This window comes from Caloenas nicobarica, chromosome 21, assembly GCF_036013445.1.
Source record: "Caloenas nicobarica isolate bCalNic1 chromosome 21, bCalNic1.hap1, whole genome shotgun sequence".
In the NCBI taxonomy this organism is placed as follows: Eukaryota; Metazoa; Chordata; class Aves; order Columbiformes; family Columbidae; genus Caloenas; species Caloenas nicobarica.
The window spans coordinates 2326615-2351447 of record NC_088265.1 but is presented as its reverse complement, the minus strand read 5'-3'; the positions used below and the strand labels follow the sequence as shown (position 1 = coordinate 2351447).

Sequence of the window (24833 nt, the reverse complement as noted above, 5' to 3'; positions counted from 1 at the left end):
CTCTTGGTAGTTGAAAAAAACATTTCAATTTAGAATAAACCTACAAGATTTTAAGAGTAAACTGGCAGGTTTTGTGAGGAAAACTCTTTTGTTGTGGAAGAGAGGAATATGTGTGGAAAACATTTTATTTTTGTAGGATATCAAGCAGAGATTGTTCAATGGCCCCGTGAACATTTCAGAGCCGCAGGGCTGAGGCGAACATCTTTCAAAGGGTCCTGCCAGTAAATAAATTGCAAAACACAAAAGGTTTCCAAAAGAGTTTAATAAATAATGAGGTTCTTTCTGTACTGTGTAAACTATAAATATACCATGCAGTCCTTTATAACTTAAAATAATTTACAGACTGAGGTAGGGGGGTCGTTGCCGCGGGGTCTCGGGCTGTCTCAGGGTCTCCCCGATTTCCTGCTGAGCACGCACACGCAGGCCGTGTCGATTCGGATGAACCTCCAGGCCGCCTGCTTGCCCTCCATGGTCAGCGCCTTGACGAAGGTGTGCGTGGTGGTGCAGTACGAGTTCCAGTGCTTTGCGTCGATCCCCCGGCACCCGCTGGACACCGGCTTAGGCTCCCTGCACTTGGTCTCGAAAAAGTACTGCTTGAAAACGTTGTTGTTGATGTTGACCTCTCCCAACACCGTCACCTCTTTGCCTTTGATGTCGGTGGCTGTGGTTTTGTCCCCAACCCACATGCTGACGCTGTCGCACACCGAGAACTCTCCCCGGTGCAACACGGGGTGCGCGGTCCTCTTGGTCCTGGCAGTCCTGTTGAGGGAACCCGCGCCGCTGAGAAACCCCGCGTTGTGTCCCGACACCGGGGGAGGCTGCGTGCTGAACAGCACCCGAGGGGAGCGGAAACGCCGCCTCTTGAAAAACTTGGGGTCCACGGTGATATTGAGAGCTTCTGTTCTACCTATCGTCCACGTGGAGTGGCCGTGGGATGTCTGCGGAGCTGCCTGGGGAGCGTGGTGTCCGTCGCCGCCGTGGGGATTGAGCAGGGAGGGTTCTGCGGGATACTCCAGTGGAGCATCGTCCTCTGACTTTGGAGCTGCCTGTGTGCCGATCAAAAAAGCTACAGTCAGAGTGTAGTACAGCATGGACATTACGCTATGCACCTAGAACAAAAGAAAAACGTCGTGTTACTGTAAGCCATGCTGGCACAAACGGATGCCATTGCTGACAATAAATTTATAAGATACTCGGGATCATACAGATTTCGTCAGGTATTCATATGGGCGCCAGATGTTGTTCTGCTGGAAGAGCTCATTCAGACAGCATAAATGTTCCTAATAGCGCGAGAACACTAGAAAATAATAGCTAGATTATTATTAATTCCTCTGGTATTTGTTGTTAGAACACTGTTTATGAAGCACTTGTTTGGTGTTATTAATGTGGAGACCATATGGAGACAGCATGTTCCCAAGAGTGAAATCTCTAGTGATTTTTGCAGCAACCTTTTTGGCCAGGGCTGGTCTCCTGGCTGCAAATATCCTGCAGAGCAGTGAGGGCCACAGCACTCCCTTGGCTACAATAGCTTTTGGTTCAGTTAATGTGTCTGCAGAGGTGTCCTTGGGCTGGGGTGGGGAGCACGAGCGGGTCCTGGTGATGGGGCAGCCCTGGTGAATTGTGCCGTTACCACACACTCAATGGCTGCGGTTACCGGCCGTGCGGACGGGCCCCACCGCAGCCTCCATCTGCCCCATCTGCCCTTTCCAGACACCGCACTGCTGATTTGGGGCAGATAAAGCCCACGGTCCCTCCCAGAAGAGTTCAGGCATCACAAGGCAGACGGGATCTTTCCGTGTTCGAGCTGCCTATTAGGACAAATATGGGTATTATTCAGGAGCCCCATGGGTGAGAGGCTGCTCTGGGTTGGCATCTCAGGTATAGCATCGCTAAAATCATTGTGGCCACAGTACTGGGAATTATGTCTGGGGAAACACCGTCCTTTTCTCAGAGTGCCGTAAGCAGGAAGGTCCTCAAATGTCACTACAAGGCACGTCCAGTGCCAGCATCCTTCTACCAGGAGAGTGTGCACATCTGTTTGGATGTGGAGAAAGTGTAACACAAATGTCTAGATCTTTGCTAAGAGCAATTTTATGCTAGAAGACCAGCAGCAGTAATACCTTGTTAAGTAACTTGTTGACTAATTTAGCCACATGCTGGGTTAACAAATCACCAACAGGCATCCTGGGAATGAGAGCTGTTCCAAAACGATCTGAAATTGCAGTTAAGGGCAGACATTGTATTTCCTCTGTGAAGACTTGATGAACAGAAACGGGGTATAAACAGAAAAAAAAAAATAAAAATCACTAAGTGAGACTCCTCCCGTCTCTTTGCCTTGTTTTGCCTGACATGTCTCAGCTGGCCCCGATGTGGCTGTGTCCGGCCAGCGGGCAGGGCTGGACAAACAGGGCTTGGAAAAGAGGAATCGGGCTCTGCAGCTCCGCTGTGATTTCCCAGCACATCTAAATGTGTTTTCTGGGTGTGGGTCAATTACTGTTGAAGTTCCCCCCTCCCTCTCTTCAGCTTTCTCCGACTAGAATCCCCAGCAGTGCTAAAGCACTAAACCAGGGGTTTAGCTTTGTTAGAGCACAATCTTGTAGAAAATGCAAAGCCCTAAGATGTCCCACAGGATCTTGGGCGGACAGTGTTATCTCGGACAAAAGCTGAAATGAAATCAACAGCGGTGTTTGTGCAGGGCTGGACAAGCATTTAAGAAATCAGCGGGAGATGCCAAGTGAAGGTGGTGACTGAAGAGACTGAAGATGCTGCAGTCCCTGCAGCAAGGGGAGAAAAGAGAAAGGCCAAAAGCCACACGAGCGGGTGTCTGTGCCACAGTTGGCCTGGAAAAATTGGGGACAAAACGATGATGAGGAGAGTCAAATCTCTCGCACAGAGAAAATCCCTACTGCTCCAAAGCTGCTTTAATTTGCTTAAAAGAAGGCTGAGGGTTGCTGCTCTCCCGCACGCTGCTCGTGCTTGAGCAGTCGTCATCGTCTGTATAAGGAAACAGAGCTGGGTGTAGCTCAATAGCTTGGCTTGCGCGATTCAGAGAGTAACCCCTTGTTCTGCAACCAAATTAAAATCAGATGGTTCATTACATCTCCAAAGAGTTAGCTTTCCCGACAGAAATGTTAATGGGAAAGGTTTGCTGAACAAAATCCAGGCGCAATTTAGACATGCCAAGAGCAGCCTCAACCTATTGTGTTTATACATAAACCCCTTTTCTAATTATTTCTTTCTGTAGGAAGGAGATGTTTCAGTGTTCGCTAAGAACTGTTTCTGGTTTTGTGCTGTACAAGATTCTCTGCTCTAAAATGCAGCTACATTTATCTCCCATCGCTTGTGCTGCATATGCTAAGGCTATTGCTTTAAGGCCATTACGACAAAATCAGAAAGATCTCACCTGCTTGCCTTTTTTTTCTTTTTAAACTTGCCTTGTGTTTCCTCTCCTTGTGCTAAGACATTCTGTGGGGAGTACGGCCCAAACACAAACAAAATGGATTTGAGATACCTGGTAGTTTTCCTGCATATTCAGAACTGAATCTTTAAATCGATTATTAAATTAGTGGAGAACAGAAATTGACAGTTTAAAGAAGTGGACTGGACTCGATGACAGCACAAGCAAAAAATGTTAACATTGAAAGAATAGGTATGGCTTACACTGCGAGGACTGTAGACGTTTTTGTTGACACGTACAGATATTTTACAGGCTATTTTTGGGTATTTCTAAACTTTGTGACATATTTAGTTCCTGGACCCTTTCCTGGTGCTTTCTAGAAGTGTTCGCAGTGCAGCCAAGTGCCCCCACCTGAAGTGCAGGGCGATGCCCAGCTGGCAGTTCTAGCGCTGGGAGTACACGGGTATGTTTGTAACGCTGGCCACAAGGGTTATCGCGGGCATTTCAATGCCAAAAATACAGAAACACTGCTAAACCAGAGGATGTTTAATGAGAACTGTGAGTTCTAAGTCAACCACCTCTCACTATAAGTAAACACTCCCCACAAAAGATGGGATGTTTGGAGGCAGAATAAAAGAAGACAGAATAAGTGAAAACTCCCATTTTAGCCAGACGGTAGCCAGCTAGCAGGGATCAGCGAAGCAACTTGTTTAATAAGTCGAAGAACAAAGCTTTTCCAAAAATAAGAGTATTAAATGCAGACTGCACTTGTCTTCATTCTTTAGAAGACAAACCGGTGACTTTTCAAGTTGACAACTCTCTTCCCCGCTTGTATGTTGGTCGAGCGTCATTTGAAAGTGTTTAAATGGTATATCCTGGTGGGGGTGCTTACCTGCGAGTGATCCGCACACAGAACTGCACCCCGGCCCGGTCTCTATTCCCTCCAGCCGCGGAGCCGCGCGGGGCCGCCCGGGGCCATCGGGCCGTTCTGCGCCAGCTGAGCCGGGACCTGCTTGTTCCGCCTTCCGCTGGAACGAGAAGGGTTTGTTTCAGTAAATAGCCAGCAAATCTGTGATTTCAGTACCGCTCGCCACTCGATAGCAGGAATACAGGGACAAATCCGCTTGCTTGGCTCTCTGACCTGTGCCTTTGACACTGCCGTGGTGTCAAATATTGTAAATTCAGGGCTGCCATTGAAAGTGATAGAAATGGTATTTTATTCATCTTAAATATTTAGATAGCTTATGTGTTCCATTCAATAAGGTAAATAAGGGTTGTATAAGGTAACTAAGGGTTGTATAAGGTAACTAAGGATTGTATAATTGCTCCTGTACTGCAAAAGATCCTGCTGGATTCAGTGTGGAGACTCAAGAGCATTTGCTGAGCAGAGCATGCTGCGAATGCCAAGGAATGAACTGGATTCATTTGACACCTGCACGATGTCTGTCCACAGGAGAGCTGCTGCCAGTAACTGCAGCCACTGGGCTCGGCTCCTACCGAGATCCAAATACAAGCTGCTTAATTTTTAAAAATCCGACCGAAACCTTCCAAGGCTGTTTGCAGGCAGTGCGCGGGCGTCAGTCTGTGTGTGCTCGCTGCGCACGTCGGGCAGCACTTCTGTGATTTGGACACTCTTTGGATTTGCTGCTGTCATGTTCTCCTGTACCTGCGTGGTTGAAGTATTTAGGAATTAAGCTAATTACAGGGATGCGAATGTGTCAGAAAGGTCAAAGTTCTAAAATCTGAAGCTTCATGTTCCCAGATTGAGTACGCTGTATTTTTGCAAGAATTTACTAGTAAAGTAATAACCCTTTCAGTGGACTCTTAACAGTTCAGTAACAGTAATGATAGAGCTATAATATGCTGGCCACTGCCAAAAATAATCCAACAACTTTTCCGACTGTTCTGCCACCCTAAGAAAACACTGTTTCAGTTCCAACTGGCTGGTTTTTAACCACAAAGGAGTTTATTTTCAGCAGGGTGTTTATTTAAGTTCTTTTACTGTCTTCTTCCCGGATTCTGGTTGTGGCGGAATCCAGTAAATGATGCAGTGTTATTCAAATGATGCTGAAGACAGCATCTATACACTATTCCTCTCTACCTACGATTCCCAGAAATTAATAAAATATCCTACTAAAGTAAGTATTTCTTCAGAATTACACGCGTGCACGATTACAAACCTGGTGCGTAAAAAAACCCTCTTTGCTTGCAGGCACCTGTACATGAAACAAGTGCCAAGCAAAACAAGTATATATAGGGAATTCCCAGTTTTTAAACAGTTATCCCATAGAATCTGAGGAAGAACAGACAAAAAGGGTACGTTACCTGGAAACTTATTTAGAACTGAAAATTTAGTACATTTTCTAAATTAATGGCTCCCGATAAGAATAGCAGTGCTAAAATTGTTACCAAATCCCTGTATAGATCTCTGTTCCATGTAAAGCCTCCAGACTGGTACCTATTCCAGTGCAGATCGACTCCAGTTCAGACCACAGCACTTGGACAGTTAGCGACAGGGTTATAAAGCATGTAAAGATATATGTGAGAGTTTTGGAGTTCCAAGAGCATTTTCTAGATTTGACACTTCCCTGTGAAAGCTGCCGTTGGATTTTGGCAGCTGTGATTTTGCTAGAATACAGAAATACAGCGCTTTTAAACCTGGAAGGGTTGATGAAGTAGCGTTACAGTGGGGAGAAAAAATGGTGTATTGTGGTGAAGTAGTTCCATTTTGCGAGTACCACTTGTTCAGGACATCATCCCCTGTTTCTCCCCAGGACACTGACCAGTGCAGCTTCTCACTCCAGAATGGCTTATTTTGAACTTTCTAAAGGAGAGAAAATGGAAACTGGATTCAGCACAACTCCAGAGAGCAGCAGTGGTGATGTTTAACCAACAGAAAATCCTCCCTCAGGTATTCAGCTCTGTCAGAACAAGTCACAAATACTTCTTTTGCACATCCGTCACAATCCTCGTGTTTTAAATAGCTTTTCTGGAGGGGATATTTTAAACAGAAGTGACTGGACTTAACCGACCCAGGAGGGTCCCTTCCAGTTATGTGCTCCTCTAAAATCAGCTGTTTTCACAGAATAATATTATATAGACTTGATGGTAACTGGCAAAACATCAACACTATGTTTTGCTACACTTCAGGAGTATTTTTACATGTGTGTTTGAAGTGAGTTGATTTTGTTCTTTCATTGACTCGGTAGGAAAGGCTGGGGGAGATGGATGAAAACCTGCTGCTTGAAGTTTACTTGAAAAACAATTACATTTCAGAAAGTTCATGGACTTCTAATGTTTCTTATTTCTGGCTGCATTTGACCATGATATCATGAACAACAGACAGCTTTCCAGTACGGAAATTTGCTCTGGGGCTTAGAAGAACATCCAGTATCCATCATCCCAGGGCATTCAGATCGCTCTGCTAAGAATCATGCTTGACATTAAGAACAGGGGTTTTTTTCATACCTATAGAATGAAGAGAAATAGCTGCTTTCTTCTTTGCTGCCAACATAGTGCAGTTAAGATATATTTAAGTCTTAAAGGAACATGAATTCTAGTAATTCAGTTTCCAGCAGAAATTGTAGCCTCACTGTATTGCCTTGTTTCAGCTAGGAACAGTTCTCAGAAATGGGTTTGTCTGTAACACAGAATATTTTTAGTGCCTTATTTTAATAGAGAAGACAGTTCAGCCTTCTAATTGCACGTTCACCAGATTCCATTAAAGTAGCTCCTACGCTAGTAAAAGATAAATTAATGCTCTGTTTGGCTCGTACAGCAAGTAAATTATTTTCTAACTAAAAATAAACATAGGCAATAAACATAGGCACAAAATGCTGTAATCTAAAGCACGATAGAATTTGGAGTGCTGTTTTCCGTCATTCTTGAAGTTGTTGGTGTATTTTAGGGATGTGCAAAAAATAAACAGAATATTTGAATCCTTTTGTGATTACAGAAACACTGATTATATCTTGAATTTCTGAAACGACACATATTTCAGAAGTGAGCTCCCTAGTGCAAATAACCTGGTTACTCTCAAAAGGTGTGGAAATACAAGGGATTAGGCTTGTGAGAACACACACCCGATTTATCAATTTTGTAATTCAGATTACAGGCAATAGAAGAAAATTAACATCACAGTAGCAGGATATAACAGTTTTCAGATTATGGAATGAGCCAAGAGAGTCCCCACAGTATTTTATTAGACCCCTCCATTTCAGAGATGAGAAGTTGTTGCTTTATTCAACAATGGCAGAAGAAGCTGCTGATATATTATTGTACAGGGTTGGACCCAGCCGTGAAGTTTGTGCGATTTTTCAGTGACACCATATGGAGCACGCGTGCTGTGCTGTGGCTACTGGTTTGCAGCCAGTATTGTTTTCTGGTATTATTTGCAATGATGCACGATATGCTTGGCCGTCTACGCAGTAAATTGGATCACGAACGTCACTCCAATAAGCACCAGTTAGTGTCTGAGTTTTATCGCGCTGCTTCTGGGAGTAAGAGAGAAATGAGGGGGGCAGTTGCTTCTGGAGTTGCTGTGAAAGCGAAGGTGTCAACTGGCACATCTTCCTCACTGAAACGTTTGAACAGGTATGTGAATTAAAATCTAGCGGCAGCAATTCAGGGGAAAAAAACGTCTGTGGCCTGAGAGGCCTGGAAGGGAATCCTTAAGCCATGATGAGTAAGAGCAGCATCAGGCTCGGCACGTCAGCTTTCCCTTCGGCTTCGCTGATGAGCAAGAAAATGGGAATTTCTAATGGACTCAAGATTTCATTCCTCTGTTATGTGTACGGTGACTCATCCTGTAAATAAGAGCTTGATGTGTGCTGGAGAGTCAGTTGGAAGCTACCTGCGTCTCATACACTTCCTTTTGTTCCAAATGCCTCCAGAACTGAAATATTCCTTTGAGTATTTCTGGGGAGAGCAGAAGACTGAGAAGAATGCTGCCCCACAGCAATGAGCGTGCATCGTGTCACTGCGAGCATCGTGTCACCGCGAGCATCAGCAGCGTCCTCTGCATTTCTGACTCAGGTTTAGTCTGGGCAAGGGCAGTAATGAGTGCTTGATGCATCTGTCCACTTTAGGCACTTAAGAGAAAACAGCACTGTGAGTCCTGACCTGCAGGGTGAGGATTCACCAAATCAGAAACCAATAAGGCTTTCAAAACCACTTCTTCTTTGGGTTTATTTTATGCTTTTTGAGGCATAAGTAATGGGAATTACTTCTCTACAGGAGCCTAATATTATCACTTCCATCTTCCCGAAGCAGTACCTAAGTATTTCAGTTGTTAGTGCCTCTGCAGAGAAGCCTAAAAAGAGGAAAACAACTTTATTGCCCGTCACCTTCATAAGTAAATCTGCCTGATGGGAGGGATCTCTCTCAGCAAGAGGTGGTGGCTTCTGGCACCTACAGAGGCTGGTGACACGGGACAGACAGAGCTCGACTCCAAAACGCTCACTTTATCACTTTATAACTACTGATTTGTAAAACATAATCGAGACTTCTGTTTCTACGAATGTAATGTTTGGCATCATGATACTCTCACATGCAGAATACACTCGTGGGAATTTAGAGTCATCAACAGTCGTCTAAAATATGGTTTTCTTTGGAAAACAACACATGATCTTCAGGTCACAGTGCCCATAGCAGTAAAAACTTGGGATGCAGCTCTTACTGGGACAGGCTGGCTGTTAGAACAGTGTTCAACACACACAGAGCCACCCTGGCAGAAGAGAAAATTGTATCCTATTTAAGATAAAAAAGACAAACTGACAGGCAATAAATTAAAGATAAAGAAATTGTCAGGATAAAAATCTCTTTAAATACAGTGAAGGAAAAATGAATGAATGGTCACTTACCAAAACTAGTGAGAAATCTCTGAAAATAACGGACAGAAAACAGCCTTAGGAGGAACATGTGAATCTGATTCTTCTGAAGTCAATGGCCCCAAGGGCATAAAGCTGGTAAAATTAAGTGAGCTAGAAATAAAAATGCTGGCTAGGAATAAGTTATCTGAGCATACTGCGGTTGTATATCTTCCCTATAGTATCAGCTATACAGCAAATCCTAAAATTAATGATTGACATGCGATGATTGCTTTGGAACTTCCAATCCAGACCTCAAGCTGTATATATATATTTTACAGGACAGCAGGGTTTCATAAAGCCTAATTCCTTGGCACAAAGGAGTGACTAAAGATCTCAGGCACCCACTGACGTGAAAACTACTGCAGCATAAATGGGATAAATCCACCCGGATGGAGCTGGATGCCCCTGGGGTCTATGGAAGCCGATGTCTCCATCCCACGCAGCGTGAAGGACGCAGGAAAGTGGGTACGTGGCCCGTCCCCCTCTACACCTTTCCCAAGTGGATCCTGAGCTGGTTCTGCCAAACCTGCGCTATTTGGTCCTGAGCTTCCCTGTACGAAATGGCCAGAAATGAAAGAACGGGAATTTCAGATGTTAGGAAACTACCAAAGTCAAACTGGAATTCATCTGGAAAAAGAAAGTATGAGGGCAGTCAGATTACAATGTTACTATTCCATCTTACAGCCAAAAGTAGTTAAGGCAGAAAAATACAATATCTTTAAGGGCCAGTAAACTTTTCCAACTAGTGATCTGATTCCAGCTATTCATAAGGGAATATAAATCCTGATCCTTGTCCAAACCCTGATTAATAAGAACCAGCTGAATCCCAACAGCAGTGCTGGCGTTTAATTTTTATTCAAGTTCATAATTTTCATTTTCGTTATCCTTTTGCACTTTTCTACTGCTGTAGAAAGATATTTGAAACAAATGAGATTTTTAGCAACTGGACACGTAGCGTAATACCTAAAATGTGGTGACTCCAAAAATGAGGTAGAAAGTAAAAATGGGCTAGTATGTCATGATCAGATTTCAAAATATAGATTCCATATCTGTAATGTTTGTCTAGATCTTGAATTTGGAAAAGAACATTATGTAAGTTCAAAGAGGAATTATGGCCAAGATCCTCAGGACTTTTTAATACTTGATACCTGTGTGTTTCGGGCTTTTCTGCTCTATTAATTCTTTACATCAAAAGGAATTTTATCTTCTGCAGTTCTTCCAGTGCTTTTATAGCTATTTTAAAAGCCTCAACGATATTTTAGAGGGGCAGGAATTCTGAAAATACAAAAAGGAAGTTGAAATGTGTCTGTACTTGCAAGTCAAAATATAGAAGGATGCAGCAAAGGAGGCCAGAGTTTAAAGAATCTTAAAATGTATTTTAGTGAAGCTGAGGATCTGGCTGCACTTGCTAAAAAAATTTGTAGCGATTCAAAGTGACGTGTTGGATTTTTTTGCGTTTAAAAAACCCTTAAGGATATAGACAAAGGATTGCAAAATAAAACTCCCACCTTACAAAATGGAGATGCTCTTGTGTTCATTCAGAGATTTCTGAGATAGTGGAGAAGCAGTCAATACTGCAATGGAACGTTACTTTGCGTATGTAGGATTTTCCATCCAAAAACGTCAAGTCATTTTACAAGCACTTCATCAAATGGGCCTCAGCACCAGCTCCTGCTCTATCAGTAGCAGTTACTTCTGTAGCAAGTGAAGAATAACACGGGATTCTTGCCAAGCAGTAGCTGTGCTCCTTTTCTCCCCTGCCCCTTTTTTTAAAACAAACAAACCAAAAAAACCCAAACCTCAACCTTCTAGGATATTCTTTCCTATTGCTGAATCTATTTTACCTTTGTGAGACCTACAGAATTAAATTACCTTCTTGGTGATCGAATTCCCTCTCTAATTTTTTACTTTACATGACAATAAGGAAATCATGACAAGGAAACTCAAATGGGAGCTTTAGCACTTGACTTATTTTCATGGCAGCTGCAAATGGGTGTTTACCCCACAGTAGACATGTGCATTCTGTGCCTGCCTTATTGTAACTACATTTAACTCATTTTGTTAGAAGTCCACATAACGCGTGGGAATAAGACTTTTAACTAAGTTAAAATGTGAATATTTTTCTTTAAATCAGCATGCCCCAAGTTGAATTGAATGTTTAAAAAACTAAGTAATTGGGCTGTGGCTCATTAGCGGTTTGCTTTTCAGTGCTTAACAGGGGCCTCTAAGACGTCTATAGTAGAGCTGTCCACAAAAAAATCTGCGAACACCACCAAATAAAACCAAGTAAAACACAGAAACCCTGAAAGAGCGATCAGGTTGCAGTATCATCTGTGTAACTGCTGTAACGTTCTCTGGAAGCACAAGTAGTTCTTACAGGAGAAATAGTCTCCTGACATCCACGGTAGTTTACCAAGAAAAACATGAGGTTCTTACTAGTGCTTAGACCTTTGAGCCATTTTCTGGACATGATCAGAAAAAGGAAACAAGCAGAAAGGATTTAATCTTTGAGTTCTAGCACTTCAGAGGCGACGCTGCTACATCATTTCTAGGGAGAGGCAGAGCTGGTTTGTAAACTGCGGCTGCTGGAATTTTTACCCATGTGCTTTCATGCTTCCTATGCTTGTATTCGGTACCCAGGTTGAAGTGTGGTTTCTGTGTAAATGTCTTGACATTATGTAAAATGCTCCGTACCTATTTTTTTTCCCTGTATATTTTCTGTTCTGCACTGTTTTCAGCCTAGAAGAACATCTTGATTAATTGGCAGCACAGCGAACCATTGCAAAGCTGATCTACATAAGTGTTCAAGATGTTTGGGAAACATCCTATTTCTTCACGCTGTTATTTGCTTTATTGTCCTTATTTGTTCCTTGTATTTGTGTGTGTGTGCCTCAAGTGGTAGAAAAACAATGGTTTTTGTCAGTGTTTGTAATCCATATGAGTACCAGTTCCTTCTCTCTTTACCATAACCCTTTTTCACACCTTTCTGGGATGATGGATTAAAAAGCAGCGGTAGGACAGCTGCCTGTGACTGCTGTAATGCTGAAGTGGTACAGCAGCAAACACTCACGAGAGGCCCTTGCGCTGAGTGATTCCATCGGGGCCAGGCAGACCTGTGCGTTCCCTGTCCAAACAGCTGTTTGTGCAGCAGTTGTGCTGCTCTGATCATGATTTGCTGGGCAGCACACTCAAGGACCAAGCAATATATTCCTGCTGGTGAAATCTCCTGTTCTCTGGAGCTCAGTCCTGCCTCTGGTCGTGCCTCTGTCTTGACAGACTCCTTTTTGTTTCTGTTCCAGCTCCCAGTGCTGTCTGCTCCACATGCATCCTCTCCTTCATCTGCAAGTCTCCCTGCCTTCTCCTTTCACACCCTGACACCAGTTGCCTCAGAGTTGCTGCCCTACCCAGTCTTTGCTGCAGTGAACGTGGGACCTCTCCCCGTCTTGAGCATCTTTGCTTTCATCTCCTGCAGAAGGTATTTACTCACTCCTGTGTTAACCCGTTGCACGGTGACTCACACAGTTGCAACGTAAGACAACTGCTGGCAACCATGAAGAGGGGTAGTAACAGAATGTAGTGGATTCTGTACATTAGCAACAAAATAGATGTTCATAAAAAGCTAATTCAAACTGAATTCTCCTGTACTGAGTAAGTAAAGTGACTTAAGAAGTTACTTCATTCCTGTGCTCTGAGGATCTCAGCTTTAGTTGAGACCCTGACACTAAACCTATGAGGCCAGAAAAATATGGTCCAAACTTCTGCACTGTGCAAAGCTCTCAGTGTCCTGAGCGTGTCAGGCAGCTGCTGCACAAAAAATCTGACTGATGCTCCCAGAGAGCAGAAAGAGTTTGAACTGGATCCATATTTTAGCTGTATGATGTGGGCTGCTGGGCGCAGACCCAGTGAGCAGTGGGTGAGTAGGAGTTTTCTGTCTTTGTGTTAAGTCAGAGTTTGAGGGGAGGCAGCTGCTGGGAATGTTTTAAGATAGGAGGTTTTTCTTCCCCACCCAGACATTTAAGGTGAAATGAAATTTAAGATGGAAATGAAATGAGGGAAGGGGTTTGTCTGGATCTTGAGGCAGCAGCCTCTGGAGCGCGAGCACTCCGCAGCGTCTTTACCTCACACACAGCTCCGACAGCCGTGAGTGTAACAGGAGAGGTGAACGACGGTCCAGAGCGGAGACGTCCTCCCTTGCTGGGAGCCCACAGCTGTCCCTGACATAAATGCCTGTGTTTTTGAAAGGTTCTCCTGGTCATACAGTTATTCTGTGCAAACGGACAGTTGAACAGAAAAGTTTGTGAAGAAAAGATCTGGTCCTTTCTCATGCTGATCACTCCCTTGTACATGGGAATCCTTTAAGCAAAGAACAAAGTGCAATGAAGTTTAAATGAAGTTCAGGCTTCCATGACCTCTGTTATAAATTCAGCAAATTTTTGGATTGGCAGTGAGAGACGTGGTTCATCTGCAGATTCTGTGCTGTGTTCTGGCTGATAAAGTGAGTAGATTTCTTTAGCAAAAGACAGGTGCTCTGGTTTCAGTAGCTACTTGTCTAGACAGCAATTGGTAGTGCTGTCAGAACCCATAAACCCCGAGTTCATTGTTGGTTCCAAATTAGGGACAAATCTTGATCGGAAAGCGACAGGAATGGGAACATTTCTCCCCCAAATGACAAAGACTTTGTGGTGAACAGACAGCCTCGGGTGCAGCGTTGCTGTTCATCAGTCACCAGCTGTGGGACAGACGCAGGTCACACATCACAGATCACAGATCACTTCTCTGGGTGAGTCAGAGGTGACCAAAACTATCTGAGTTACAACAACGTTTGACAACGGTCACTTTGGCACTTGGGGAAGCCAAATACTTGCTGCTTAATAAGAAAAAAAGCTGATTAATCAGTTGAGTCATCCTGCTCTCCTTCGGTGTTGGCATGAACAGCATTCGCTATGAATCAGCCTGCACGGAGGGAAATGCCAAACCCTAATTCTGTGCAACAATCTGAAGATTTTCACTAGGGCTTCCTCTGAGCAGGACGACTTTATTTCCTTTTTATAGGTTTGCATTAGGTTACACTCTAATGTGCAGATGAATAGACTGGAAGGTGGCACCTGCCCTGTCCCACATTCCTTTTTCTGAATGATGCTCCAGGGCTGCCTTGTTTCTGGGACAGATAATTTGTAGAGTTTCCAGGAATTAGAACAAGTTTTTAGAAGCTTTTAGAAAGATAAATAATACCAACCTGCCTGGCCTCTTGCAGATATTACTGCTAGCAGCAAAATCACACTTGGAAGGGAAATGGGGCGTTTTAGAGTTAAGTTAGTAGGTTTCTCAGTTATTATTTTTAAAGAATTAATCCCAAAAAGATATTTCTATGGGTTTGATTTCTTACATCTAGTAAAAATTGTTTCAAATATGAACTGAAGACAGGTTATGTCAAATTTTTTGCAAGAGTTTGTCCAGCTGAAAGTAACAGTGGTTGTTTAAATACTGATCTGGTTCCTGATGTGCCCCAGGTGGTGCAATGACAAAAAATTTATCAGCAGCACATCTGTAAATGACTCATCTTTTTTTCCTGCGCCCAAAGGGCTGCACAGTTTTACTGCCTGCTTGCTTTGATGAATATTTGGTATTTGTCATGTGAAGCTCTTCCATCACATTTGTAATATCAGGAGTTCCAAGCACACTGAACACCTTAATACGATGTCACAGTTAATGTATTCATAACCATTTTGTGACTCAACACAATATGACACAGCAGTCCTCTTTAATTACCCGTCATATAAAGATTGAAGTTAAAACACAGACATCTGGCTGCAAATCACGCACCTGGATTAAAAATTTTCCTATCTGGCTGTACTATACTGTGTAGGCAGATGTGATTTACAGTGTGAAAATCCCAAATGCTGCTGGACTGGAGCTCCACAGATTGTTGTCATAATCACAGCATTGGGAATAGATTTTTCATTGGTATTTGCCCATTTTTACTAGAATTTTCATCAGATGGTGGATACATTACAATTTTAGATTGTCTAACACAAGAAAAATAGCGTTATTTATTTGTGTGTTAAATAATGTATGTCTAGCAGGTGTCTGACTTAAAAGTCTTTTTAAAGAGGCCTATTGTGTTTGCATTTAGCATATTTCCACTTTTCTGTGGGGGTTTTTTGGGTGAATATTCGGTTCAAAGCAGATAATCAAGCTGTACACCTCACAAGATCATTGCCTGCTTGAAATCTAAACCAGAGGGAAGTTTTGATGATTAGGTGTGTACCTGGTTTCTGTGCACAATGTCGGAGTTTAAATGTATGTCACTTGGAAACAAGCTTTTATAAATTTGTTTTACCTTAAATCTAGACAGATTAGCTTTAAATCTGGCCAAGAATATGACATTGGCTGTTCTGGGGCATTGGAAATGTGTTATTTTCTTAGAAAGTACTTCCTTTCAAGTGTTGGCATGATCATGGGTCGAGTGCTGAGGACTGAATTCACATGACTTGAATTCTCTTAAAAATTTGAAATGTTGAACAAAGGCAAGAAATGCTACAGTTCATTAAATAGTTTTCTAATTTCTTCACTTTCAAATAGAAAAGAATGAGTGAGAGAAATGAGAAGGAAAAGGGCATATGCTTTTCTCTCTCAAAACACACAGAGAAAAAAAGTGGGTTTTAGTCCATAACACTGGTTTGCTTCACACAGGCAGTTTCCAGGGCAGGAATTTGCATCTCGGGAGAGCTGGTGGATTCGAGTCCCTCTCACGCCGTGGTTCTGCATGCTTGGCAGAGCCAGAAACTCACACTTTTTGGCATATGTGAAGTGTCCTGGAATGTGAGGCTGAGCGGTGAACCTTTGCACTCTTGTGTTTACAGCCTGTGCCTGAGAAAACGATGAGGGGAGGGTTTGGCAAGAGTTACTGGGGCAGGGAGGATTTGGATCTAGGCAGAACAAAAACAGAGATGTTGGGTATAAATAGCATTGATAAGAAACACCAATAACAAGGAGAGGAATGGAAAGGATTCTTGACCAGGAAAATCAAAGCACGCCCAGCTTCTGCGGCTTGACAGCTCTGTAAATAAAGCACACGCTACTACACAAGTGCAGTGTGACTGAGGGACTTCAAACGCAGTTCAACAAAGGGCATCACCTGGTTTTAGTCTGTTTAAACACAGAAATGACACTTGTGAAGTGGCACCGTCACTTGAACCCTTGACCCAATGACCCTGGAAACTGTTGAGTGTCCATCACATCTAACAGAAGGTTAGAGGTTTTAAAGCTAATACGTTTCTGCCCAAATATAATATGCTGAAGATAATACGTTTCTACAAGTTTGATGAAAATGCGGGATAGGTACTGGTCCTGACCAAAATAAAAGCTGTGGTGTTACAGGTCCATTCGATTAGAAAAGGTATGTTAGGGCAGACATGTACCTGTGTGTCCTGAATGTTATTCAGACCTCACAGATTCTTGCAGATTTAATAGACACCAGAAACTCTGACTCATTATTTCTGCTGCTTATTGTACTGCTTGTTTTAACACGGTGCAGGGACTAAAAAAAATAAGAACCCAGAGGAACAGAGAAGTGTAGAACCTGAGCTGCTTAACATGCATATCTGTGATCTGCAGCAACAATATTTGCAATTAATGCAAATATGAAAAGTAAGACAAAGAAGAGGAAAAAACTTTTCATAGAGCATTACGGATTGCTTGGTAAACTGAGCATAAGCAAACACCACATTTTATGAAACAGCAATACATGGTAGGAATATAGAGGAATGTCATCCATAGATGAATGAAGAATACCAGTCTTATTTACAGGACTGGAGTCTTTATTATGGGAAGAAGTGAGTATAAAACAACCTTGGACTAATGTTACATAATTGATTGAAAAATAACTGCCTGATCTTGTTGATCCTGTCTCTGACAGGGGCAAACAGAAGATCCCTAAGGAAGTGACTAAGAGCAAGATAAGCATTAGTGGTGCTTTTCCAACCACTCTCCTTTCCTCCTGCAGTGTTTGGACGAGCAGCTTTCCGTGCCAGAGGGGTTTTTGTGTGTTTAAAATCTTCGCTATATTTCCCTGCCATGTAACTGTTTAGCTATTCCTTGAATCCATTTACATTTTTAGCAGCGAAATACCTTGTGACTAAGAGTTCTGCAGCTTAACTCCATGGTGTGCGAACAACTGTTCCTGTTGTTGTTGAACCTCTCGTCAGGTGGTTCCTTTTGATGCACTTGGCTTTGGTAGTGGAAGAGGCACCAAGTGTCTGAGCCTTCTCAATCTGCCCAGGATTTTAAGCCCCTTTGGACTTTTACTGTTTTGCTTATGTCAAAAAATGTGGTAATGGGGTGAGCTGAAGAGTTGGGCCGAGTCCGCAGTACAGCAGCCAAACAGTCAGGAAAGAATCTGGCCTGGGAGAGGATATCGTTTTATAGGTGATGGAAGCACTTAACCCAAATTCTTGGTGAAACGCAACGTATAATAAAAAGAGAAAATACCAAAGCTGATGACTGTGAACTGCAGCCAGCTGGAAAAGAAAAGCGAAAAAGAAACCCCTAAACCAAAACTCCCAGACTCACTAATGAGAGAAAGAACTGGTGGATTCTCATATGGAAAATCTTGTATGTGTCAAAACAGTAATAAAGACTGGACATTGTCACACGGACATCGTCCTTCATCACTGGAGCCAATCTGAGTCTTCCCTTGGAGACAGAAAGTCCCTCAAATGCTGTTCCTTGGCTGGACTCTGCTCGTCCCCAGAATTCTGCACTGAGCACTTCTTGCCAAGAAAAGAATATTGCAGAGAGTTTGCTGCCTGTCATTGACTACCTGATCCTACTGGATCCCACCTGATCCCACCGGCTTCCACCTGAGCCCGGTCTGCTGCTGCTCGGCGTCCAGGTCCCCGGAGCAGCCAGCCGGACAGGTGACCTCCTGAGGTCCCTTCCAGTTTGATTTGTTCTGTCATTCTGCACTTCTTCTCAATATTTGAAGGCCATCTGCCTCTCAGGGAACCCTGTCTAACTGATTTGCTTAATTTGTTCTGTATACTGATTTTTTTTAACAAAAAATTATTTACATTTGTCACTTGCAAGTATTTTCCATGTTGGAAGTTCCAACACAAAGCTTAGTCCTTTTCTAGATGTGTGAAGATGGTAGCAAAAAGGTGTAACCGTGCATTTCTTTTTCCTGATACTTAAGGATTCTTAGGAGATCAGAAACAAGCAGAAAAGTATATAAATGTGACATTTTCTCCTGATCAGTCTGAACAAACTTGTCAATGGCCCTGAAGCAAATCGTGCTATGAAATCAGCAATCTCGGAGCAGCAGCTGCCGCAGACAGTGCCGTTAACAGTCTGTCACTTGCACTTAGAAAGTTTGCTTCGGACATCTAAATAAGATTAAAAATGTGTGCGGTTCCTAAGTAACGCTGAATTTATAGTTGCGTTCATCAGAACTGTGAGTTGCTCTTGAAATGTTTCAAGCAACCAGGTAGTTTGAATGGGCGATTAGAATGGCTGCGATAACACAAGTGCCTTAAACACCTTCTGAGCTGGGACGGGACACAGAGCGTCTGCAAAGGTTGGTGAAATAATGGGCAGGAAATGATGCGTTTTGGAAAATGCAGCCTGTGTCATTCACCACGGGGCAAAGCTCTTCGTGAACAAGCACAGGTCTTTTTTTCATACCTGAGTCATCCAGCACATGAAGGCTTCAAAAACATAAAAGATATATTTCAAAACAGAAAAAAACCCCACTTATTCTGTGAGCCAGAGCTGTTAAACATATCATAAAGTAATATATAGCAACGAGGTGCTTGGCTTGTATGACAAAAATTTCTGAAGAACTCTTTATTTTTTTTAAGAGCCGGGATCGCATATGGTTGTGTGAAGAACAAAATAAAGGCAATCAAAATAGATCAGTGAACCAGACCACAAAAACATTTGCGTCACCTCTGTACCTACACAGTACAGAGGGAAAAATATGAAATTATTAAGAATAGGAAAAATAATTTTAAAAAGTAATTTTTAGACTAGCAAAGCCATACTTAGGAAATAGAAAGTTGTCAAAGAAATAATAATTTCCAAGTGGTATTTATACTGGGCTAATTTACTCGTCGTAGGTCAGGACGGTCAGAAACAGTCTAAGCTTTTATTAGTTTTCTGAGCACTTTACTAACTGATATAAATCAATTTTTGTTGCACACTCTTTAATGCAGCAATGTTTCTCACAAATATGGCCATTTGAAAGAAATGACCGACCCTGAGTATAAGAAGGAGAATAATTTTATTGATCATTCACTAATTTCATTACTTTTATTCCTGGAAGGAGTTCCATATTTCTATAGCATAAATGATCATTATGATTTTGTCAATAATATATAAAACAAGGCCCAAAACAAAGGCAAAGAAATTGTCTCACCTTCTGTTGGATTTTTTTTTTGTACACTTGAATCTTTTTCCACTGAAATCAATGGGACTTTTGCTATACAACAAGTCAATGGGAGCAGAATCTGATCTTTTATTAGCACATTGTTATGGACCCTATGGGAACAGGAAATTTGATTTTGGAGCCAGGAACATAAATTAGGGAAAGATTTTTTTGGAATCAGTTTAATGGTCTGTGTTCAGTTTTAGAAAATCCCTGGACAAAAGAAGTGTTGAGCTCCATGGAGCGGTCTGGTTGCTGCAGGTACGGTTCTGACAGTGAGTGGTCACCTGCTGTGCCATAAAATCTCAAAGAATTGTTGCAAATGCACAAGCCTAGGGAAAAAAAAAATAATTTAAAAAAAAAAAAAAAAAAGAAAGGCTCTTTACCGAGAAATAAACGTTGCCTCCAAGATAAGGAAAAGTCAAAGGTGTTTCCTTCATTGAACGATGGCACGGGGAATTCAGGTGGTGCTACAGAAGCCTGGCACTGAAGCCATCAAGCTGTTATTTCAAACTACCTCAGGCATTCATTGCAATTTTGGATCTGGATAATATGCCAGAGAAATCTCATTCATGTCGATATGTGGGTAGGGCCTGATTTCTACATAGTACGGTGATTTTCACCTTCATGGCTGTTATGCAGGCGCCAAATAACGAGCAGCATTTTGCACATACTCTTATACAGTAACAGTGTGATCTAAATGTCTTTGGCATGAATCCAGTGACACAGGCGCTGCGCCTGAAGGTAACTGAGTCCCGCGTCTGTCCGTCCTTCTCCTGCACACGGGGCGGCGAGTGTGCGGAGTCGTGTCCTGGGCTGGGATGTGCTGAGCGCTGAAGTGCAGCCAGCTCTGTGTCCTGGGGATCCCCAGCTCCCTGCCAGTGCAGCCAGCGCGCCCGTCTTCATTTGTGTAGCCATTACATTTCATTTCCTCCCTTCTGCCGCATCCCCGTAATTGTTTACAAATGCCAGGTGTTAATGTTCCAGTGCATCGTAACTCATTTGCAAGTACTTAATCATCCCAGAGAAGCAAAATCTGTGGGCACAAAATCCCACTTTTGTGCACAGGAGGTTGTGTATAATTGTAGTGTTTCTTTACGCTTGCTACAGTCTGAAAAACACGTTTAATGCATCAACAGCAAGTCGGCTGCGCTTGGGACGGGTTAGCAAAGCTGAGTTGACGTCTCATGTCTCTGCCTTTCGGCCTCGGAACACGCAGGAGGTTCTTGCCATTTCCCTGTTTGCTTTGCCATCCTCTGGCCGGCTGCGTTTTGCAGGGGATGCGGTTCTCCAAGGAAAGGTGCGTTGTCGGGGTGATGAATGGTGTCATGCTACTTTTTACTTAGATGTACGTATATTTTTAGTGAAAGCAGGAAAGATTTGAGCTCAATAATGAGTTTCAAATAAGGAGTCGGCTCCAAAATAAACAGGCCGTAAAGATAGGAGATAAAATTGTATCTTCCCATTTGCAGTATAGTTCAGTGAATTTCAGAAGATCGAACAGTTATGTGCTTTCACAGGCCTTTCTCCACTATCTCAGTCATCATCTGTTTAGCCATTGGTTTGCCTGCATACTGTAAATCTCAGCCTTAATGTCTTTCTGTAGTGGGAGCTCACGTGAACATGTCTACACCTAATTCTTAAAGCTAAAAATAAGTCATTCTATCTTTACCTCTTTGTTTTGCCAGAATCGCCGTTCTTTCCTCAGCGACCCACCGACCCATAGCAAATCTCACAGTCACCTTTTTCTGGCCGGGGCAGGTCTGGTATTTGCCAGGCTAAGGCTGCGGAGCAGCTCGGGGTGTCTGCCCTGGACCAGAAGCTCATCACGTCGGTGTTCGCTCTGCTGCAGCAGTTCATAAATTCAGGCGATGTGGGGATTATCTCCTCCACGCGCTCTCCCGCTCCGCGCTCCTTTGCAATCACACGTTTCCTGAACCGCAGGGACTTTGCTTTGGGAACGAGTGATTGCTTTCTGAACCCCTGCGAACCGCAATATCCTGTGGAAAGGAATCCCACAGAGAGGAACCACCTTCTTTTCTTCGCCTTGGACTTGCCACCTGCTAATTTTATTTCTCGCTCCTCGATTTTTGAACTGGGAGACGACAACAGCCATTTCCTTTTAAATTCTTAAGGACAATTATGACTATAAATATCTTCATTATACCCCTCCTCAGCTGTCTCTTTTCCAGACTTAGAAATCATTATCTCTGTAGTTTCTCTAAAGACAGAAAATGTTCCAGGCCTTTCATCACACTGCACCTTTTCTTGTTTATCTTATTTTTTTTCTGGGACGTAAATGAAGACCAGGACTACAATACTCAGGATGCAGGGACAGTATAGCTTTATATTGAGAGTCTGAGATTTTCTTTCCACTAAGTCCTATAGCTTTGGTATTAGTGGAACCGGGCAGATAAGAGTGCGGATAACTCACATTAAATAGATCATACGATCTCCTGACAAGAGCAAGAGCGAAGGTTTTAGCTGGTGGTCACTGAACCGGGGCGGTTGCCGGCAGAGGTCACCAAAGCTGCCGCCGCTTTGGAAGGGGTTGAGTTTCACTGAGATGCGAAGGATTGACAAATATTCCTAAACCCACCAATCCAGCATTGACTTTCTGATGTTAGGACGTTGAATCTTTTGGAACGAAAGCATTAATTTCATTAACCCTTTATTTTTTATCAGCAGAGTTTGTTCTTAAAATATAGGCTTAAAAACGGCAGAATTGTGTTAACTTTTTGAAATTAGCAATATTTTTTCCACATGCCTTTAATTAATTCAGTTAATGCTAATTAATATGTATTCAGTATTCTTTTAGTCCTATAAGCATTTTGTAAAGAAACAGAAAACGGTTTCATAGAATTTGCATTTAAAGGAACATTTTTAAACAGCCAAAGCCATGGAGCTATAGGGGAATTTATAGGACTTATTCTATTGATTGAAATAATCTAGTTTTCACATGTGTTCTGTCTGACCCTTGTACTAGGAATCCCACTAAAGAAAGACATTTTACACTTGAAAATGCCAATCTGAATACGTATTTTAGGTATTTTTCTAACCTGATTTTTTAAATTAGCATCTTATGGTGGTTTCATAGGCTGCCTAGTTATTCCATGTAACAATTGTTAGCGTATGGGTTAGAACGATCCTTTGTGCTCTTGTAACTCTCCACTGAACTTAAATGAAGGCATCTGAAAAATCCAATTTCAGCTTTTGATTGAGCAAATGGGCACGGCTCAGCTCAGAGGATGAGAAAAAGCCACAGTAACTTTCCTGACAGCCCAACAGTGAGACTGACAGATCCCTTCAGGACGGATCAAGGTGTGAAATCACTGTTCCTGCACCGCACGGATTCCTCAGGACGGCGTCTCTCCCGACCGTGCTGAGATTTGTTAGAAAATTATTCATGTATGTAATTATTAATACATTTAAAGGCCAAATCTTTCTTGTCATACTCATGTGAACACTGCAGTTTATTTGGTTCTTCATCACTGTAACCTCTTTGTGAAAGTGCAGAAAATATTGTAACCTTCTGAATTTCAGCTAAATGTCTGAAGTGATAGTTGTCAGGGTTATTTTTTAAAGCCTGTTTTCTGTACTATCCGCAACAGCTCACAAGTGCAGAGTATGAACGTACAGGCAGATCAGTGTCCTCCCCATCTCCTTGCAGATAATTGTCACGTTTTATTTTGGCTTAGCAAAAAAGTGCCCAAAGGACTTCATTGTGATACTCTAATGTATGAAAACACCCATAAATTATCTGACTAACAGTTACAATGCAGCCTCGAAGTTGTGACAACTTGGAAAAACCAGCCTGACAAGCACGCTCACTTTCGCTGTTTTTCTAAAACTTCTTGAGCATATAAGGAGAATTTAAAGTGAAGAAAGCAACTGGAGCACAAACACGTTTTGTTCTCGGCACAAAAATCCCTTCTGTCGCCCTGGCTGGGGTCCCCGTGTTTCTGTCTGCCTGGTGTATCAGCTCGAACAGTGTTATCAGCCCCTATAAATCAATAAACGCTGTCACTAGCAGGCGGGCAGCGGGTTTGAGGCTTTTCCAGGGGAACATCCCGCAGGATACACCGGTGAACTGCTCTGCCTAGAGCTGAAAGCTTTCTGCCCCAAGCCAGTCATGCTTTGATTTACCAGAATTCCTATTTATTTATATGAGTAAAGAAAGGAATGAGTTCTTATCTAGAGTAGAATTATCACAGGCAAGAAAAAAATGAAAGTGTTAAGTAAGCCTTAATATTCAGAACAAAGACACTAAAGAATTTTCACATTGGTGTAACTGCTGTATGATGCAAACAGAACTAAGTTCTCATATACCTGGATTAAAAGAACGAGACGAATAGCACGTTTCTCTAAGGTTAAGCTGTTCTTACGAAAGATGTTTTTCAAGCTTTAAGCTTAAACACAAATGCTTTATGAACACCTTCCAGATGTGCGTGAGGTTTAACCTGCATTAGCAGATGCAATTTCAGTTTCACTAGACCACACCGTTCTCGCAAACGCTATTTTTAAAGCAACAAGCACTCAGTATTTCAAAGCCACCCCATCTTTTCCCCCTCTGGAGAGCGAAAAATCACCGTGCAGCAAAAAAAAAACCCCACATCGGCTCATTTTGAAGATCCCGAAGTTCTACAACTGGTCGCAGGCGCCGCGTTACTCTGCGCGGAGCGCGGGGTCACTCACCTGGTGGCGGGGGGTCCGGAGGGGGGTCCGTGCTGGTTTTCGGGGCTCAGCACCCCGGTTTGTGGCCGCTCTCCCCAGCCAGCAGAGCCATTCACATCCCGCAGCCTCCCCAGCCCATTCACTGACTCACAGCCCGCGCTGGGTCCTAGTGCGGCGCACGTGTGGGAGCCGCAGGAATCCGGCCCTTGGCCGCGGGCCCAGCGCGGGCGCTCACGCACAGATGTGCAAGGGAAAGTTTCAAAGCCTTGCGCTGCTTCGTGTGACTCCGCGGGTGTAATTCCCCAAGAAAAAAAAAAAAAAAAACAAAAAAAAAACCCAAGAGACAAAAAAACCAAACCCGATTGCGCTGTCAAGCGCTGAAACCGTCTTTAAGGGGCGTTTTTGGCTTCAGCCTGTCTGCTTTGCATCTTAATCCTTGCGCTTAACTTAAAGATGGGAGCTGGCGGAA

At 42.9% G+C, this 24833-nt stretch overlaps 1 protein-coding gene across 1 annotated transcript; it reads right to left on the bottom strand.

The window, feature by feature from the left end:
• Window positions 1–359: 359 nt before the first annotated feature.
• NGF (nerve growth factor) lies at window positions 360–24564 on the bottom strand. Its single transcript, XM_065649650.1, has 3 exons — window positions 24386–24564; window positions 4290–4425; window positions 360–1109 (listed from the first exon to the last, which is right to left on the bottom strand). The coding sequence occupies exon 3, from the start codon at window positions 1095–1097 to the stop codon at window positions 384–386; it is 714 nt and encodes a 237-aa protein (XP_065505722.1). The 5' UTR covers window positions 1098–1109; window positions 4290–4425; window positions 24386–24564; the 3' UTR covers window positions 360–383.
• Window positions 24565–24833: the final 269 nt, after the last annotated feature.